The sequence below is a fragment of the Castanea sativa genome, chromosome 7 (assembly GCF_040712315.1).
Source record: "Castanea sativa cultivar Marrone di Chiusa Pesio chromosome 7, ASM4071231v1".
NCBI classification, from domain to species: domain Eukaryota; kingdom Viridiplantae; phylum Streptophyta; class Magnoliopsida; order Fagales; family Fagaceae; genus Castanea; species Castanea sativa.
Genome location: NC_134019.1, coordinates 5,860,121 through 5,881,290, shown reverse-complemented (window position 1 = coordinate 5,881,290; position 21,170 = coordinate 5,860,121). Strand labels below are relative to the sequence as shown.

The 21,170-nt window shown below is 38.5% G+C and overlaps 1 protein-coding gene across 1 annotated transcript; it reads right to left on the bottom strand.

The window, feature by feature from the left end:
• Positions 1–15,492: 15,492 nt before the first annotated feature.
• On the bottom strand, positions 15,493–20,159 carry LOC142642144 (protein NRT1/ PTR FAMILY 5.4-like). The gene is made up of 4 exons (XM_075816498.1): positions 19,879–20,159; positions 19,507–19,727; positions 16,817–17,355; positions 15,493–16,720 (listed from the first exon to the last, which is right to left on the bottom strand). The coding sequence occupies exons 1-4, from the start codon at positions 19,970–19,972 to the stop codon at positions 15,562–15,564; spliced, it is 2,013 nt and encodes a 670-aa protein (XP_075672613.1). The 5' UTR covers positions 19,973–20,159; the 3' UTR covers positions 15,493–15,561.
• Between the last annotated feature and the right edge of the window lie 1,011 nt (positions 20,160–21,170).

The following is a 21,170-nucleotide window of genomic DNA, read 5'->3' as shown; positions in this document are numbered from 1 at the left end:
TAGTTTCCATAGGTAATGTAAGGACACAATTCAAATTCCCAAACCACGACTGGGAGGAAAATGGGCTTGAAAGGCCTTTCTTCACAATGAATTTGTAGAGGATGAGTTTGTAATTTAGATTTCAAGGATGGTTTGGACAATTACAAAAAGAACGGGCTTTGGGCCCAATGGAACAAAACAAAGAATCGTTTGCAAAGAGTAAGACTGAGAAATCGTCCTCGGATTGTTTCCGAGGATGGTTTATAATAATATTTCTCAAGTTTGGATACAAGTGTCGATTATCATTTACTATTGACTCTATCTCTTCTACTCCAAAAGTCCTCTCTCTTCTTCGTATGCCTTCCCTCCTATTTATATTCTTTTCTTTTCCTTCATTACCTTCCACTTTCTGGTTGCAATCCTCATTTTCGGATACTTGTCCCATCCATTCTTCCCTAAAGCCCGCTGGGATTAGGGACCAAGTTCCCAGCTCTATGCTCAGGTCCCATCCTTCCATCTATCCAGTCAGCGTATCAATTACAGAGCTTTTAATGCATGGGCGGTGGTAGCAGCTTTATTTTTAGACATTCCACCGCTCTTTCTATTGTCCTCCACGTATACTGTGTATCCCCATAGTTGTAGGACTCTTTATAATATAACCCAGGGACACTAAACTTCTCTTCCTATGTCCTCGGCCTAGTAATCCGAGGACAAATATACTCCTCGGACGTATTTGGATATTTAAATAGTCCACGATCATTTTGATGTCTTTGGATTTGGGTTTCCAGCCCAAAATACTTCGTTGGGCCATCCTTCATAAATTACTGGGCCCAATACCCCTACAATAGCCCCTTGAGTTTCTTTATTTTTTCACCTCGGGAGAAAAATAGAATCTCGATTTAAAAAGACCCTTTTACCCTGTAGAATCTTGGCAATATTGTTGACAGAAATAACTTCTGAATCACCCATCGCGTGTTCCCGATGCTTCGGTATGCGAAACGCCCCCGAATTAATTGTTGGCGCTTCTATGTCCCCCACGTTTTATTGATATGACACACATCCAATGGTCGAGAGTGATTCCTGTGTTGAGGCGGGAATTCGCCCGCTTCAAAACACCTTTTGACATATAAATACTAATTTTCTTCAAAATTCTTCACACTACAGAAACCTCATAACGTACCTGCCACACTTTCCATCTCCCCGTACTCTCTCTCTGTCTATCAAGTACCCTGTCCGAGGTGACCGTGCTTTCTTCTTTTTTAAAAGTAAGTTCTTCAATACTCTTTCCCCTCCTTATCAGCTTTTTGTTTCTTTTCCTTCCCATCTTCTCTTTTTCACTGTATCTTTCATCCTCGGCATAGTTAGTTTTCTCCACACCCCCTTTTTTCAAAAAGAATGGGTAGATTTGCGTCCCTGGTGGATTCAAACGAAAAAATAGAGCAGTTTAAGTTTAAGTACAAAATTCCCTCGGACGTATCCATTAGGTACTGTAACGAGGAAGAGTATTATACAAAAAGAAAAACGGGGGAAGTTGTAATCCCGATGATTGCGTTCATCGAAGGGGGAATGAAAATCCCCATGGGAACTGTGACTAGGGATTATCTTAGGGCCTTTAGATTAGCTCCCACCCAGTGCGCCCCAAATGTCTTTAGGATCCTAGGTTCCATAGATGCTTTAAATGAGAAGATGAACCTAGGGCTCACTCACCACGACGTGAACTGGGTTTATAACCTCTATCACCTAAGCAAAAAAGATGAATATTACCTAAAGTCTAGACACCCAGAAGTCAGGCTAATTCAATGTCTGCCTGAATCAAAAAAGGGCCTAAAAAACGACTTCCTGATCGTATCAGGAAATTGGCACGACGGCCTCCCCTGTCCGACAAGGGAAGGGACTCCAGGTGAAGTTTCTTTTACATACTATTACCTTTCGTCTTTTTACTTATTCTTACCCACTTTTACTTGGATAACTCTGCAGATCCACACGCAGCGGATCGTCATGCTAACCTTGTGGATTTCAGGCGGTTGGATAGGATCCTACAAGCCGAGATCTTCGTGCATACCGACGGCCAACTCCGTGCGGCTCATCTGATCCTCGGCTACACTCCAATATCTAAAACTTTTCAGGCGCTGAAGTGTGTGATTAAAGCCCACGATCCTCGTCTTCCTCGGATTAGCGTTGCCGTTGAGGATTTTTTGCTACCAGAGGGGACTACCATTCCTCAAGGTACTTTGGTCACCCAACCAATCCAACCGCCACAATTCGTTCCAGTTGGGATTTCCACAGTTCCTTTCTCCACAAAATTAACCTCTGGTGAAGCTGCGTCTTCCCACCTTACTGTAAAGGAAGAAGAAGAAGAAGAAGTTGAGGTACCAGATTCCGAGGACGAGTTTGAGGTTTTTAATCAACTCTACTCCCCTGAAGATTCAACTTCCATCCTCGGCACTCCTACCCAAATCTCAAAGGTTACTACTGAAGAACTTGACGATATGGGCATTCAAAGAAAGATTAAGCCCATCCTGAAAGATGTCCTTGAGGGCGCTGACAAGGACCCTAGAGTCCAAGAACCTCCAAAAGAGGTGCGCCCTCGGACTCAAGAAAAGGGTGCTGACAAACGCCTTGAAGCTAGGCTTCCTCCTCCTCCCCCATCCTCCCAAACTCAACGCACCAACATAGCTGATCTCAAAAGAAAAAGGGATCAGCCGAAAGGGAAGGAAGTTGTGGAGGTAGGAAAGGGCTTTGTTTCCAAGGAGCCCGAGGTGGAAAAGGGTGGAAAGCAGGCCCGCACCATACAGACTAGGTCGGAAAGAAGAACCGACCAACAGGTGGCCGTGCGCGCCCCTGTATGGCTTCCTGACCTTTCTATGGACGACGAGGTCATTACCGTGGATGCGTCCATTAGAAATTCCGATGAAGGGACAGCTGCATGCGTCGCAGATGCTTTGGAGCAGGCATTGTTACTCCCCGAGGATATGATTGAGCTTAGAAAGAAAAGGGACCACACCGTCTTCATGACTTTGAAGAAGGAGCTTGCAATGGTGAGTTTTCTCTAAAACCTTGGCTTTTGTTTTTATTTCCAATATATATCTATATGTCTAAGTTTTATTTGTTTTGTTCGTAGGCCGTTCAATCTGCTCACAGGGCAGAAGAGATTGCCATCAATTCCTACAAGTCTCTGAGGGCCGAGGAATCCAGGCGTGAAACTGCTCAAAAGATCTCGGACCTTCACAAGAAGAAACTGCAGGAGGTCACAGCAAAATTGGCTAAGGCTGAGAGTGCTAAGGCGGGCTTAGAGGCTGACCTGAAAACGACGACTAAACAGGCCGAGGATCAGTGCCTAATGCTTCGCCAAGCCGAGGATAACCTCTTAGTAGCACGAAGGCTCGTAGAGGATCTTAAGAAAGATCTGAACGAGTCTGAGAAGGCCAAAGAGGAAGCCATCAAGGGCAAAGAAGAAGCCATTGAGGAGAAGAAAAAGGCTGAGAAAGCAAAAGAAGAGGCCGAGATCTCAAGGGACCAAGCCGAACAAGACGGTTATGATATAGGCGTGAAGGAGGTCACTGAAACCTTCAAGGCTCAGGTTCCCGAGGTATGTAGGCACTACTGCCTCCAAGTGTGGAATGAGGCACTTTCCCAAGCTGGGGTTGATGCCTCTTCCACTCTTTGGAAAGCAGAGAGTGTCTACTATCCTCCCGCAATTCGCGCTTCTTCCATTCCTGAAGCTGCCCAAGAAGCTGCCCAGGGATTATCTGAGGATAAGGGGGGTGATTTGGCTGAAGACTCAACTCTTCCTGAAGATGCCCCTGAACAAGTTGACCCAGCACAAGAAAAGGCACTTGAAGACGTACAGCCCTCAAGTGATCTTCAGTAATCTTCAAAGGATGAGTTGGGTGATCAGGCTAATCCAATAACTTTGATAGATGATCCCAAAGGCAAAGGAATTGCCGTTGAGTCCTCGGCTCAGCTTCCATCTCCTCAAGACCCCAAAGGCCCTCTGAAGATTAAGCTGAAACAGTGACTGCTTGTTGTCTTTCCTTTCTTTATTTTTAATTTATTTTGTCTCTAAGTGTAATACCTAAGTATAGGTGCAAAAGTACTATTTTGGAATCTAATATAAGAATGAATGTTGTTTTAGATGATTCTTACTTTTTTGCTTTACGTTGATCATATTGTTCAAGAAGTACCATCCTTTTGCTTTTCACCTAACTTAATAGCAACAACCTGGATTGAAATTGATACTCCAAGAAGGTTTAATTATGCCGGGAACTGCATCTAAGTGATGCATTTAAGTAATTGATTCTTCACTTTGGATCTCTATTTGAACTATGTAAAAATAAGGCATATGGTCTTTTAACTTAGGTATGTAAAGATTTCATGTCTTGACAAACAAGAATAGAAATGTTAATTCTTCCCAAGTAAATGATCCGAGGACCAGGCCTAACTTAGGTTTTGTTTAACACTTGGTAAAGAATATTAATTTAGTCGAGGTATGTGGTCCGAGGATCCAGGCATACCAAGCTTCAGCTTGATACTTAGACGAATAAATTGAAATGTTAATTTTCCCAAAGTAGATGATCTGAGGATCAGACGTAACTTAGGTTCTGTTTAACACTTAGTAAAGACTATCAATTTAGACGAGGTATGTGGTCCGAGGATCTAGGCATACCAAGCTTCAGTTTGATACTTGAATACATTGAAATGTTAATTTTCCCAAAGTAGATGATCCGAGGATCAGACGTAACTTAGGTTCTGTTTAACACTTAGTAAAGATTATCAATTTAGACGAGGTATGTGATCCGAGGATCCAAGCATACCAAGCTTCAGTTTGATACTTGAATACATTGAAATGTTAATTTTCCCAAAGTAGATGATCCGAGGATCAGACGTAACTTAGGTTCTGTTTAACACTTAGTAAAGACTATCAATTTAGACGAGGTATGTGGTCCGAGGATCCAGGCATACCAAGCTTCAGTTTGATACTTGAATACATTGAAATGTTAATTTTCCCAAAGTAGATGATCCGAGGATCAGACGTAACTTAGGTTCTGTTTAACACTTAATAAAGAGTATCAATTTAGACGAGGTACGTGGTCCGAGGATCCAGGCATACCAAGCTTTAGCTTGATACTTGAATACATTGAAATGTTAATTTTTCCAAAGTAGATGATCCGAGGATCAGACGTAACTTAGGTTCTGTTTAACACTTAATAAAGAGTATCAATTTAGACGATGTATATGGTCCGAGGATCCAGGCATACCAAGCTTCAGTTTGATACTTGAATACATTGAAATGTTAATTTTCCCAAAGTAGATGATCCGAGGATCAGACGTAACTTAGGTTCTGTTTAACACTTAATAAAGAGTATCAATTTAGATGAGGTATGTGGTCCGAGGATCCAGGCATACCAAGCTTCAGCTTGATACTTGAATACATTGAAATGTTAATTTTCCCAAAGTAGATGATCCGAGGATCAGACGTAACTTAGGTTCTGTTTAACACTTAATAAAGAGTATCAATTTAGACGAGGTATGTGGTCCGAGGATCCAGGCATACCAAGCTTCAGCTTGATACTTAGATAAATAAATTTAAAAATGTTAAATTTCCCAAAGTAGATGATCCGAGGACCAGACGTAACTTAGGTTCTGTTTAACACTTAATAAAGAGTATCAATTTAGACGAGGTATGTGGTCCGAGGATCCAGGCATACCAAGCTTCAGCTTGATACTTAGACGAACGAAGATAATGAATGTAATGTAGTTTACAACAAAAAACGGCCGAAGTGCCTTTTATTTAGTAATAGTACCTTCGTAGATTATTTACATTCCAGGGACGTTGTACAACATGTTCGTCCAAATCTTCCAGATTGTAGGCCCCTATTCCTGCGACCGAAGTAATACGATAAGGTCCTTCCCAGTTGGGCCCCAATTTTCCCCACGCAGGATTCTTCATCGTGCCCAAAACTTTCCTTAATACTAAGTCACCTGGTCCAAGAGATCGAAGTTTCACATGAGAATCATACCCCTGCTTGAGCTTATGTTGATAATAAGCTAGTTGAACCATGGCGCTTTCTCGCCGTTCCTCAACTAAATCTAAGTTTCTCATTAATAGATCATCATTGCTATCTGGAATAAAGGAGCCTTTCTTCAGGGTTGGGAACCCAGTTTCTAAGGGTATTACTGCCTCGGCTCCATAAGTCATGGCGAAGGGTGTTTCACCTGTGGATCTTCGTGGTGTAGTTCGATACGTCCACAAGACATGTGGCAGTTCTTCCACCCACCTCCCTTTGGCGTCACCCAACCTCTTTTTGAGTCCGCTCACTATTACCTTGTTGACAGCCTCGGCTTGCCCATTTCCTTGGGGATAAGCCGGAGTGGAATATCTATTCGTAATGCCCAGATCACAGCAGTATTTCTGAAAGGCTTTGCTATCAAATTGTAAACCGTTATCTGAAATGAGAGTATGAGGGATGCCGAACCTGGTAACGATATTCTTCCATATAAACTTTTTTGCTTCCGTGTCTCTGATGTTTGATAATGGCTCAGCTTCAACCCATTTGGTGAAGTAATCTGTTCCCACGAGAAGCCACCGTCTGTTTCCTGTTGCTTTGGGGAAGGGTCCAACAATGTCCAAGCCCCATTGGGCAAAAGGCCATGGGCTAGATAGAGGATTCAGGACTCCACCTGGTTGATGTATATTTGGAGCGAACCTTTGACATTGGTCACATTTCTTTGCATAATCTTGCGCTTCTCTCTGCATATTTGGCCACCAATAGCCCTGAGTAAGGGCCCTGTGAGCTAAAGACCTTCCTCCTGTGTGACTTCCGCAAATCCCTTCGTGTAACTCTTCCAAAAGTAGCTCTGTTGCCTTGGGGTGCATGCATAACAAATATGGTCCCGAAAAGGAACGTTTGTACAATTTTTGGTCCTCGGATAACCAGAAACGAGTGGCTTTCCTGTGAACTTTATCTGCTTCAGCTTTTTCTCCAGGCAGGATGTCATTTCTGAGAAATGTTACTATTTGATTCATCCAACTAGGCCCTGTCCTAATTTGAAGAATTTGAGTGGAGTTACCATCCGTCCCAGTGGGTTTCAACAAATCTTCAATGAGGATAACTCGTGGTAGACTTTGTGCCGAGGACGTTGCGAGCGTGGCTAATGAGTCGGCATGGGTATTGCCACATCTGGATACATGCAATAGTAGAAAAGACTTAAATTTAGATTGCATATACCTGACCTGGGTTAGGTATTCTCGCATTCTGGAATCCCTTGCTTCTAGCTTCCCTTCTACTTGGCCTACCACCAATAGTGAATCCGAGAACATTTGCACCGTCTTTCCTCCCATTTTATGAACCATGTTCATCCCTGCGAGGACGGCTTCATACTCTGCTTCGTTGTTGGTGGCTGAGAATCCTAATCTTAAAGATTTCTCAAAAGTAATTCCCTCTGGGGATATCAAAACTAGTCCGATACCCGATCCCCTCTGATTTGCTGCTCCATCAACATGGACTTTCCATAATGGAGGCCCTTCACACGAAATCATGCCTACTGATTTTTTACCCATGCCTTCTTGATAGTCTTCTAACGAAGGCTCAGCAAATTCCGCCACAAGGTCCGCGATGACCTGTCCCTTTATAGAGGTGCGAGGCATATACTTGATATTGAAAGCTCCTAGGACAGTTCCCCATTTGGCAATTCTTCCCATATAATCTGCACTTCGCAGAATTGATTTAAGAGGGAGTTGTGTAAGAACAACAACCGTATGAGACTGGAAGTAATGGGGAAGTCTTCGTGTAGCATGTACCACCGCCAAGATAGCTTTTTCCAGTGGCAAATAACTCAGCTCGGCCTCATGCAGAGATTTGCTTACATAATAAACCGGTCTCTGGATGTTATTGTCATCTCGGATAAGAACCAAACTAACTGCATGGTTAGCCACCGCAATATATGCAAACAGAATCTCATCAACTTCTGGTCGAGACATTACTGGTGGTCGCGAGAGATATTCTTTTAGCTGTTGGAAAGCCACTGCGCACTCCTCGGTCCATTCAAAACCCTTCCATTTATTTAATAATTGAAAGAAAGGTCTGCATCTGTCCGCGGACCGAGATATAAATCGGTTGAGAGCAGCAGTCATACCTGTTAGCCTTTGCACTTCTTTAGGATTCCGAGGTGGGTGTAAGCTGTTTATTGCCTTAACCTGAGCAGGATTCACTTCAATTCCCCGGTGAGTCACCATATATCCTAGAAACTTGCCCGATCCCATACCGAAAGAGCATTTAGAGGCATTGAGCCGCAATTTATACTCTCTTAGCTTCTGAAAAGTGTTGCTCAGATCTTCCAGATGTGCAGAAACTTCTTTACTCTTTACCACCATATCGTCCACGTATACCTCAATAGTTTTTCCTAGCTGTGCCTCAAACATTCTCGTCATCATCCTTTGGTAGGTAGCCCCTGCGTTTTTCAAACCAAAAGGCATTACCTTATAATGATAATTTCCCGTAGGAGTGACGAATGCAGTCTTCTCCTGGTCCTCAACGGCTAAAGGTATCTGGTGATAACCTTGGAAAGCATCAAGAAAACTCATCCGAGGATGTCCAACAGTAGCGTCAACCAATTGATCAATCCGAGGCATTGGGAATGAGTCCTTCGGGCAAGCTTTGTTTAAATCTGTGAAGTCTACACAAACTCTCCACTTCCCATTCTTCTTTTTCACCACCACCGTATGGGCTAACCATTCAGGATAAAACACTTCTTTGATAGCACCTGCCTCTTTGAGTTTGAGCACTTCCTCTTTTACGGCTTCAGAATGTTCTTTTGAGGACCTCCGAGGTGGTTGCCTCCTCGGCACTACAGTTGGATTGACCCTTAAATGATGACATATGAAGTTCGGATCAACCCCAGGGGCCTCATACGCGTTCCAAGCAAATACATCCATATTTTTCTTTAAAAATAAAATCAGCTCTGTCTTCTCTTCCTGCGGCAATTGAACTCCAACCTGGAAGAACTTCTCAGGATCATTGTCTATGAGAATTTTCTCCAATTCTTCACATACTGCTTCATCTACCTCGGCTGCGGGAAGAGACTTTGATTGCTATGCTTTTCCGTTAGCCGAGGCCGGGGAGTTTGATTTTAGTCTACACAGAATTGCAGCCATGACACACTATCGAGCCACAGACTGACTCCCAAGTAACTCCACCACCTGGTCTCCAGAATGAAATTTGACTTTGACATGCAAGGTTGAGGAAACAGCCCCTAACGCATGCAGCCAAGGTCTCGCCACAATAGTCGTATAGGGAGAATAAGCATTGACCACGATGAAATCTACGTCTACCACCTCCGGACCTGATTGCACAGGCAGTCTAATTTGTCCCTTCAGAACGACAGCTCTCCCTTCGAAGCTTATCAAGGGTGTGTCATATGGCATAAGATCTTCAACTCTTAACTTCAAGCCTCTAAATAGGTCAGGGTACATGATATCTGCACCACTACCTTGATCAACCATTACTCTCTTTACATCATAGCTCCCTATTCTGAGGGTTACCACTAAGGCATCATCATGAGGCTGGATGGTCCCCATCTTGTCCTCTTCAGAGAAACTTAGAACTGGCAGGATACTTGCCTTAATCCTCTTCGGCTGATCCCATGACTCCTCGGCCAATGTTCGAGCCACTGACATTACCCTGAAAGGAGCTGAGCCAGTCCTACCAGGTGCTGCAAAAATGACATTGATAGTACCTAGAGGAGGTCTCGATGAAAGACCATCGTGGTTTACCACTCCTAATTGGTTTCCTCGTCCGTTGGGTTGGTACAGAAACTGCTTCAGCTTTCCCTCCTTAACCAATTGTTCCAAATGATTCCACAAAGTGCGACAATCTTCGGTGGTACGACCTCTCTCCTGGTGATAATGGCAATGGAGATTTTGGTTGCGTCTCAAAGGGTCCCCTGCCATTTTATTTGGCCATTTGAAAAAAGGCTCATGCCTTATTTTCTCCAACAGCTGCTGCACCGGCTCCCTGAAGACGGTGTTGACCACTTGTGGGGGTATGTGACCAGCCTGCCTGGAAAAATCCCACGCAGGCCTATTGTTGTTGTATCTGTCCGACCTGAAATCCCTCCTTTCTTGTGGGATAACCTTCGTCTTGCCTCTTCCCTGCTGCTGATCTTCCTCAACCCTTTTGTACTCGTCGATGCGATCCATCAGTCGACGTACGCTTCTGACAGGTTTCTTTGTTAAGGATTTCCTCAAGTCATGCTCCGTTGGTAGGCCGACCTTGAAGGTCTTTATTGCTACATCGTCAAAGTCTCCGTCAATTTCATTGAACATTTCCCAGTACCTGTCCGAATACGTTTTCAGGGTTTCCCCTTCCCTCATGGCCATGGATAGTAAAGAATCCAATGGACGAGGAACTCTACTGCACGTGATAAAGCGAGAACCGAATGCTCTAGTAAGCTCTTTGAAAGAATCAATGGAGCCTGCCCTTAAGCCGTCAAACCATCTCATGGCTACGGGCCCTAGGCTAGAAGGAAAAATTTTGCATAACAAAGTTTCATTCCTAGAATGCACTGCCATTCTCTGGCTGAAATGGCTTACGTGCTCCACAGGATCCGTCCGACCATTGTAAAGAGTGAAGGCCGGTTGTGTGAAGCGCCGAGGTAACCTCCCTTCTTCCAATCTGTGCGCGAAGGGTGACCTGGAGATTTGGTGTAACGCTCTTCCCATTGCGTCATTTCTTAAGCCCCTAGGGGGGTAGTCTTTGCCACACCTCCCATGCAGATTGTCTTCTTCGGAAGAGACATATTCACCTGGGGGAGTTCTGGATCTCCGCCCGTAATTGTCATCCTCGGATCCATCCGAAGAGGGGTCAGAGACCGGAGGAGTTCTCCTTCTCCTTTCGTGACGCAATCTCCTCTTTAGGCCGTCAATCTCCTTTTGCATGGCCCTGGCATTTCTTTCGTAAGGAACTCTGCTTCCTCCTTGTGAATGACTTGCACTTCTGATGGTGTGTGTAGTATGTACACTTCCTTCCCGGTTCTCTCCATGATCAGGATGCAAGGAGTGATCCTCACGCTGGGAGCCCACGGACTCCGCGCTGCGTTGTGGTTCTGATCCTACCATGATGTCCTAAGCTTCCCTATAGACTAAATCCCCACAGACGGCGCCAATTGTAAGGACACAATTCAAATTCCCAAACCACGACTGGGAGGAAAATGGGCTTGAAAGGCCTTTCTTCACAATGAATTTGTAGGGGATGGGTTTGTAATTTAGATTTCAAGGATGGTTTGGACAATTACAAAAAGAACGGGCTTTGGGCCCAATGGAACAAAACAAAGAATCGTTTGCAAAGAGTAAGACTGAGAAATCGTCATCGGATTGTTTCCGAGGATGGTTTATAATAATATTTCTCAAGTTTGGATACAAGTGTTCATTATCATTTACTATTGACTCTATCTCTTCTACTCCCAAAGTCCTCTCCCTTCTTCGTATGCCTTCCCTCCTATTTATATTCTTTTCTTTCCCTTCATCACCTTCCACTCTCTGGTTGCAATCCTCATTTTCGGATACTTGTCCCATCCATTCTTCCCTAAAGCCCGCTGGGATTAGGGACCAAGTTCCCAGCTCTATGCTCAGGTCCCATCCTTCCATCTATACAGTCAGCGTATCAATTACAGAGCTTTTAATGTATGGGCGGTGGTAGCAGCTTTATTTTTAGACATTCCACCGCTCTTTCTATTGTCCTCCACGTATATAGTGTATCCCCATAGTTGTAGGACTCTTTATAATATAACCCAGGGACACTAAACTTCTCTTCCTATGTCCTCGGCCTAGTAATCCGAGGACAAATATACTCCTCGGACGTATTTGGATATTTAAATAGTCCACGATCATTTTGATGTCTTCGGATTTGGGTTTCCAGCCCAAAATACTTCGTTGGGCCATCCTTCATAAATTACTGGGCCCAATACCCCTACAGGTAATTTTCAAAAGCGTGTCCAACCCAAAACAATGTTTATGCAACATGATTAATTTCAAAAAATCCCATTAAAAAGTTACTTACCTTACAACCCGTAAAAGCCTTATTCTTCAAGCTCCAAAGGAGGTTAGCTAGAACCTAAATAATATCAAGCAAACCTATCACAATAAGCATAAAGTTTGAAATTGTATTTAGTTACAAATTAGAAATTGCCAAGTAAGCACTAAATTAGACAAGCCTAGTATTTAGCCTCACAAATAATATTTTCAACCTCCAAAGTTTCTCAACCAATTACTTTTCAAGGCATAGACTCCCATTATACTCATGAATCATTCAAGGTATTATCTCTAACATCAAAACCTCAATAATTTATGAGTAGTTCCCATAAGATTTTCACAACATCATCAAGAGACTCATGAAACCAAAATCACAATATCTTCCAAAACAAACAATTTAAATTTGACTAGCTCCAAATAATCATTTTTAATTATATCTACAATTATTTCACATTAAAAAGCCAAAACTCTCAAATCTTCACCACTTATATAACCACCATTGTAAAAACTTTAAACTCACTCATCAAATAATTCCACCAATATAAAAACCATACATATAAACACATGAAAATCACTTTCAAACCTCATAAATCACATGAATATCATCATCAAAGCTTTAGATTAAAAGAACCTCAAGCAAAAGTATAAAACCCACCAAAAAATTAGGAATTTTTACCTCAAATAATAGAGATGAGTGAGCCTTAGTTTTTTTTTTTTCTATGAAGTTTTCCTGTAAACCTTGCCCGAAAAGATGGTGTAGGCAGTGGTGAGGAGTGGAGTACTGGTGGTAGAGTGTGAGGGAGAAAGAGAGAAGTGTGTGTTTGTGTTTGGTGTGAAATGAAAAAGAGAAAAAGAAAGAAGAGTGACATAGGGCCCGTTTGGTACATGTGTTTAAAAACTAAAAATTGTTATTTGAAAACATTTGTGGAAATACGTATAGGTGAAAAAGTATGTAAAAATACATATAATGTTGTTTAAAAACTAAAAATTGTTGTTTGAAAATACAAACCAAACACCCCCATAGCCGGCCAAGAGGGAGTGACATTTTTTTTTTTTTTTTTCACTTTTACTGGGACGTTAGTATCCTATTTACAAGAGCATATGATATTGCTGCTTTTGTAAATGGAATTTTGAAGGAGGCTGGCCAGTCTGTGTAAGCACCCTCTTTTGTATTTTGGTACATTAATTGGGTATCAATATGGTTTTTCTATTAATAATAATAATAAATAAAAAAGAAAAAGTATGTATCCTATGCGAAATTCTATTCTCACCATGTAAATTGGATCTTCAAGTTTAATGGGCAGGTTCAAATTAAGTACAGCCAATATATATATATATATATATCGGTCCTTACAACCACAGTTATTTGATAAGATAATAAGTGGTGGTGCAGTCTTTTCAAAAGACAAAAGCTGTATGAGGGATTATTTAATCTAAATAATCCTCAAAATAATATATATATTTTTTTTATACAAGATAGAATTTTTACTCTAACTTAATTTAAGTATATATATATGTGTGAGTTCTTTCTTGGATACTTGAACCCCGGCCTTTGCCCTATACACTCCACAAGTTTGTACATCTTATTTAACCCTAAATCTTAATCTATTGCTATCTCATGTAGTACTTACTAGCATGATCGCACGTGGCTATAAATCCATTGATTCTTTCATTATGGAGTGTTACACACGAACTCCATTATTCGTGACTCTGAGATCTTTGCTTAACGATTTGATCAACAACTGTGGTTATCTGGTTGCAATAACTTTGCTTTTATAACCGGATATGATGTTTGCGAGTAGTTTCCAATTATAGCTTCAAAAGAATTTTGAAAAACTTTAGATTTGTGTATAGAACACTAACCTCTTTTGTCTTCAAAAACATGTTCTAGGGTTTGTATATATGTGTGTGTGTGTGTGTGTGTGTGTGTGTGTGTGTGTGTGTGTGTGTGTGTGCGCGTGTGCGCGCACTTAAGATCCATTAAAACCCTAGATCAAACGGTAGTTAGAGAAAGCTGAAATTCTAATATGTACAAATCTCAATTGGTAGATAAGTGACTTTCAACTTGTCAAGCCTACGGTTGAAATGCAGTATTCTAGCACTATGTTTTTTGCATTCTTGAGTTTTCAACTGTTTTGAACTTGATATGTTTTGTTCCAATGATTAATTCAACACTAATCAGCTAAACACAATAAGTTATAAAAATGTTATATTTGTTCATGGTTGCCAACCTAACAATGTAGACTCTACAATTTTTTTTTTTTTTATACAAAAAATGAATATTTGGCAAAAAAAAAAAAAAAAAACCCAAAAACACTATTGCAAATTTACTTGATGATAGAATTACTCAATAATCTTAACCTACTCAAGCAAGAACAGATTCAACAAATAATTCGATGAATTGATACTAACCAATTGGAGATTAATTTTACATATAGAGAATTAAATATCAAAGTATAAAATTTAAGAAATTTTTTTATAATAATAATAATAATAATAATAATAAATACCTTGAGAAAGATGATAAATGGTGAACATAGAATCTAATTTTCAATTTTATTGAGAGAGGGATTCTTTCAAATCTATTTGGGTGAAAAACTTTTTCCGATTTTGTAACACCTATATTTAAATTAGATCTTGGCTACCCTTTTAATGTAACGATTAATTTAAACATGCTAATACTTGTAAATCCCATTTGCAACAGAAATTCAAGAGTATAAGATTGTTAAACATACACGGTTCTATTGACAAAGAGGGGAAAAGGAGTTTTTTAAATTATGAATAAATAATATAATGTCGCGAAAGCCTGGAAAAAGCACACACAATGCTCTCTTTGATGGAACAAAAACTAAATTGTTATTTTTCGGTAGTAAACTTCGAATCCATGAGGGGTCCCTTGAATCCACAATGTGATAACTCTAGAATCCACTAGAGAAAACAATTGATAAAAAGTTTGTATTTTTTTTTTTATTATTGATAATAAGCTAATTTGCCTTTGGAGGCTACAAAACAATATAAATATTGACAAAGTAAAACCCTATAACGATTAGGAAACGTCTGAAATTATAATTCGCACTAATTACAAGATTATGTGGCAAAATACCAAATTTTACCAAAAATGGTAAAAGTGAGTTAAATGCAAAATTATTAATTACTGATCTTAAGGGTTGTCCCAAAACAAGCGGGACTTTATTTTAACTTTTGAGCAAAAAGTTATTAAAGAAACAAAATTACTAAAAATGGAAAAATCAAGGAACTTGCCAAAATCAGAGTCGTGGCAAAGCGATAACTATTGATCAGAAGACTATTTCCCTTCAACTTACCAAATTTCACGCAATTTTGACTCCGCCGCCCAAATGATTTTTACTAGTTCCTTGTTGCAGTGCGCCATTTCAAGAAAGCCATAGTGATCCATTCTACATCATAATATCACCAATACTATTTAAATTAGCACTAATACTACTTATATTATTTTCAAACGCGCCAACAAAACGCTGTGAGTCATAACATCATTAAACAATTAAGAGTTTAGGTTCACCTCAATCCATCCAAATTTAGTCTTGTTGGCTTCCTGGCTCATCATCAGAGAGTTCATTTTCAGCTTCAGTCAATGCTCGGGATTGCAAGAGGGCTTCCTCCATAGATTCAGGGGAGTCTACAATATTTGAGGGTGATTCCCTAGAAAATCTGTCAATTAGGCGTATAGAAAATCCAATGGCTGTGGCTGCTGTAGCCACATATCTCCTCCGTAGGGAGGAAGAGACGCTCCTAGTTGTGTCATTAGTGCCATCTACCTTGATCTCGATTAATTCCACTTCCTCTGATGCATTTCCCATTTGATTAGACCTCGATGAATATGGAGTAATGTTCCTAGTTGACCTGGAGTGATCAGCTAACTCATCGTTGCCATCTTCCAAGCTTTCGTTTGATTCCTCGTCATTTGATGCACTTTCCATGTTGAAGTACCCCGATGAAGCATACGCATAAATGCAAAGGAACACGAAATTCAATGTTGCTAAAGCCAGATAATACCTGTCTAGATGACTCGTGTTTATGGTATCCTTGAACCAGCTTTTAAACAGTAAAACTAAAGGAATGCTGATGAAATTTCCAAAACCTAATACACAATCACTGAAGGGTGGGCCGTAACTCCTCATTGATGTAGTGACGCGGTTATAGAAGAATTCCTGAAGACCGTTACTGGCAAGTCCGTCCATTAGTCCTAACAAAGAAAATTGTGGAACTAACCAGAGGACACTCATAGAGATATCACTAGGATCAATTCTCTCTTCTTGTATTAAATTTAGTCTATGGACCTCCACCCACCAAGCTGCAATGCAACTTAGTATAGAACAAACCATACCAACACCAATTCTGATCCGTGTAACACTTTGTTGTCTTGCTTTTTTCGACCAAAACAAGAATGGTATTATGAAGCTTATAAAGGACTCGAGTACAACAAAACTAGATATAGGAACCTGAACATTATTGCCAATGTAAAAATCCATGTTGCTACTTTGTTCAAAAAAGAAAGTGCTTCCTGTAGCTACTACCAAACTATAGCCGAAAAAGGTTATCCAAATAGGTATCAACGTAAAAAGGCCTTTTACCTCCCTCACTTGTTCAACTGTGCAAAGCTGCCCACGATCCTCTTGTACTTCTAGACTAATTGAGGGTGTTTGTTCATCAATTATTGCAGCTTTGTCTAACCACCTGTAGTGTATTCAAAGAGTGATGAGAAAGACACTATAAATTTAAGGTACTATTACACTATAAATGTTAAATGCGTTTTATTGAATTATACTCTACCCGAAAAGTAGAACTTTTGGCAACAAACATGTTTGACCAATATGGTTCTCGTAGAACCGACTTGGTGTATGGTTTTTCCAGTGAAACCCTTCTTCTGTACGAGGGTAGTTGAGATGCAGTTTGTATATAGCTGCCATGAAAACTCTTACAATAATTCCAACGGGGCTCCTTTCTGGTGGTTTGCGGTAGTAAAAGGTGAAGCCAAACAAGAATAGTAAAAGATTTGCTCCCATCACCAGGGCAGAAACTAGGAAGATTTTTTTCCATGCAGTGTTTGGGTTTGAAAGGCAAAAGAAAGCAATGCTGGCTCCAGAAAACCAGGCAATCCGCCACCAAACATTTGCACGACTATCTATTTTTTCCTGCCCTTCTATGTTGGAATTTTCTTCTTTCTCAATGAACTGATCAGCAAAAAAAGCTCTTAGAGGTGGGTCTCGACCAGATTTGCCCAGTGCTATCATCACCGCTGCAACATAGAACATTCTAGTTTCTTTACTTGGACTAAGGAACTCCGCCGAATACCATAAGAGCACCAATCCCTGCAACAAAAAATACTTTCCGATATGAGGATTTTGTGAAACATCATCCCCATTTGGGCCTAGAAGTCGACAAAACCCACTTTGAGTGGGATGTGCAGTAAGAGACGTGGTATATGGTGTATCCCACACACATGTAACTACTCTAATATAGCGTACTAGCGCATGAATAATGAATTACCGTGATGTTATTGATGCTAGTTTGAGTTATTAAATATATAGAATACTATTTTGATCAAAAAATTTAGAGGTACTAAAATGATTATTTTTTTGCAATTTTCATGATATTGGTTAGGCCAAGTTTCTTATTAAATTACTATTATTTATATAATTTTAAATATCACTATTAGATATAACATATACAATATCAGTTTAAAATCACTATTCATGAAATTCTACTAGATACAATATAAAATAAAAGAATAAATTGGTCTAATAGTATCTCTTAAATTGAATAAGAATAGATGTATGAAATCGTTCAGCTCAATTAAAATTTATTACGATCAATATTTTCACGTACAAAAAATTTGAATAGAAATAGTATAAAAAATATGTTCATTAGTTCAGAGAAAAAATAACAAAAAAAATCTATACAAATAAATTTGTACGAAAAGCTAACAAAAGCAAAATCCAATTTTGATTATAATTAAATTTTCTCTCATCTTTGGTAACCTATGGACCGTACATAATCATAGTAATATTACATAAATGACTTATAAATTTGAATTATTTTTAGTTACAGAAAAAAATTGCTCATAAATATAAAATCATTCAAACTCTCTCTTCTTATAATTTTATATATAGAGTTAGATATATGATTAAGTTTTTTTTTTAATGGTTATTGGACTCCTCATTTTCTACACTAAATTAACTCACTTGGCACAAAAATTTAAAAACTTATATTAGATGAGACATGTGACGCAAAATTAGATTTTAATTGAATTTTAATTTGAAATTTAATTAAATTTCTCTTAACTTTGGCTTTCAATTATATATACATATATATATATATATATATATATATATATATATATATATTCACTCACTTGTTAGACCCTATCATTATTAATGAGATGTTAGATTCTTACATGTATCGAAAACATGATATACTTTTTTTTTTTTTTTTTTGTAGTGAATAGGTGATACAAAAGGATTTAGTTTTTGAATTTGTGTGAACTATAATAAGATTTAGCAGAAAAAAGGCGTGAACAATAAAAAAGACATTGTCTTGATTTAGGGGTTTGTGATTAATTTGAACAATAAAAAAGACATTGTCTTATATATTGTTTTAGTTTTAGTTTGAGAGCCTAGATAGTTAATTTGAGAGGGTTCTAAATTTTTTTTTATTTTTAAATGCTTTGTGTGTGTAAACAATTTGTAACTGCCAGTAGACTCATAATCTCCTACGAACATATGTTATCACTTAACCATGTAAATACTTGGTATTTTTCTCATATATATTACTAGTTGGTATCCAGTACAATGCACATGTACTCTATTAATTCATTTAAAAACTTTTAATAAGAAATTAATATTATGGTTCATGTGTAATACTCATTATTTCTTATAATATTTTAGAAATTATCAATAATATTACATGTCGTCGATTGTATTTGAAAAATTAATATTGATTATATATTATACGTTACTAAAGTAGGTTAAAAATGTAAGTTATTGGTCATATATTATATTACCTTTCTATATTATTCATGCTTGTCAAATATTAAAATGGCCAGAGATAAATAATTATTTTATTTGTAAAATATATGTTTAAACAGTAAACAACATTGAAGTAACACAAAATTTGGAATGCAATCAAAAAGATTTTGAATATACTAAACAAAAAATAAAAAACAAAATTCAGCAAAAACAAAAAGTTATACAAACACTCTCATATATATATATATATATATATATATATATATATAGAGAGAGAGAGAGAGAGAGAGAGAGAGAGAGATTATTTTCTCTTTCTTGCCTTTCGCACGACAAATGTTTTGACAAGGGATGATAAGATAAATGTTATACCGGATCATATAACTTATGGGATGGAGTGTAATTTTTGAGAATAGGAAGTAAATCTTTGCTGCTTTTTTGTGTGTGTGGGTGTATTTTACCCTAAAGCATATTATATAAGCTCAATCATGGACATACCGAGATATAGGCAATACTGGTAAAGACAATCATCGCAAAACGACCTGTATAGGAATCTGCTATATAAGAGAGAACAACCGCTAATATAGTCGCTACGCCGTCCTGGAGGTTCATGATTACTACAGCTTTTGGTAGATTTTGCCTCTTCCAATTATCTGTGAGATAAACTATCATGATTTTCGCCACTGCTAACTCGACCAGGCTATGGCTTAAAACAAAACCTGCAGTTCAACAAGTTAAAAAAAGAAGAAGAAAAAGGGATATCAATTATCTGTAAAATGCAACAAATATTTAAGCATATGTTGATACTATTTGTCCCCTAAAAGTAAAATTAACAGCAGCCAAACCAATTTTAGTTTCAGGAATCATTACCTAAAATGAACAGGGCAGGTTTTGAGAAGAAAATATAGTAGCGATACCATTCCTTGACTCCACAGTAGATCTTCGACAAACATCCGTTACTCATTATCAATTTCAGTGGGGTCAGCTCGGATGTTTTGCCCAGAAATTAAGAAAGAAGTGCTGGGATCCTTAGAAAAGCCAGCAACACTATTGCTTTGACAAACTGAATTATATACACTGATAAGAAGAAGACGAAAGGTAAAAATAATTCTTAAGAGACTTTTTATGATTACTCCTTTCTTCGAGGTAACATCCTAATTTCTGTCCTACCTCTGATTATATATCAGACTTGCTTAGCAACAACCGCTATATCTGTGTGAACTTGACATCTCCATTTGGCATTTACCAGTAATAATTCAAAAGAGAAAAGACCCACATTCTAAGGTTATTTTCAAAGAGCAAAAGAACAATAATTAATTGTAAGGCCAACAAATAGGTGGCCCCACTTGAAGCCTATTTGTCATGGGCGTCATCACTTGAAGCCTAGGGGTTCTCGGAATGGCCAAAATAAGAAAAGAAATATATATATATATATATATATATATATATATATATATAATTTTTGTTTTGTTTTTGTTTTGACTCCTAAATAAAATTAATTTTGAATACCGTAACTTGTTATAAAAGAAAAATCCAACTGCAACAAACTTGAAATAATCCTTGTAACAATACTTTGGTCTTTTTATACACATACTAAAAAAAAACCAATAATAAACCAATTTGAATTAAAATCTTAAAAAAAAAAGTTCAACAACAAAAGTAAATTTTTTTTAATCTTAAAGATTAGAAAAGGCCCTTTTAAATCTTAAAATTTTTGAAATAAATCAAATTAAATAAGAAATCAGTGGATGAATAATTGATTGACTATGTAAATTAAAAGAGATATAAATTGAAGGATTTTTTTTTTTTGATAGGATGTAAATTGTAAGATTGATAATGAAGATATCATGCAACAAATTTTAAAATACGAAATATCATGTATTTGGGTTTTTGTGTGTGTGTGTGATATCAATATATTTAAATTCTTTTTTGTTTTAAATTTTGTATAATTTATATTTCTTATTGATCCTCTTAGAAAATAATCCTCGATCATGTTCTTTTGTTTTGATTGGCACTCTATAGCCCTCCACCTCCCCCCCCCCCCCTTTTCCCCTTTTCAGTATGCCCTATATATAAATAGGGACAATCCATGATGGGGAAGTGTTGCACTAAATAGGGACAATCCATGTTCCTTCGTTTTTGCATGCTTTGGTTAGTTTTTG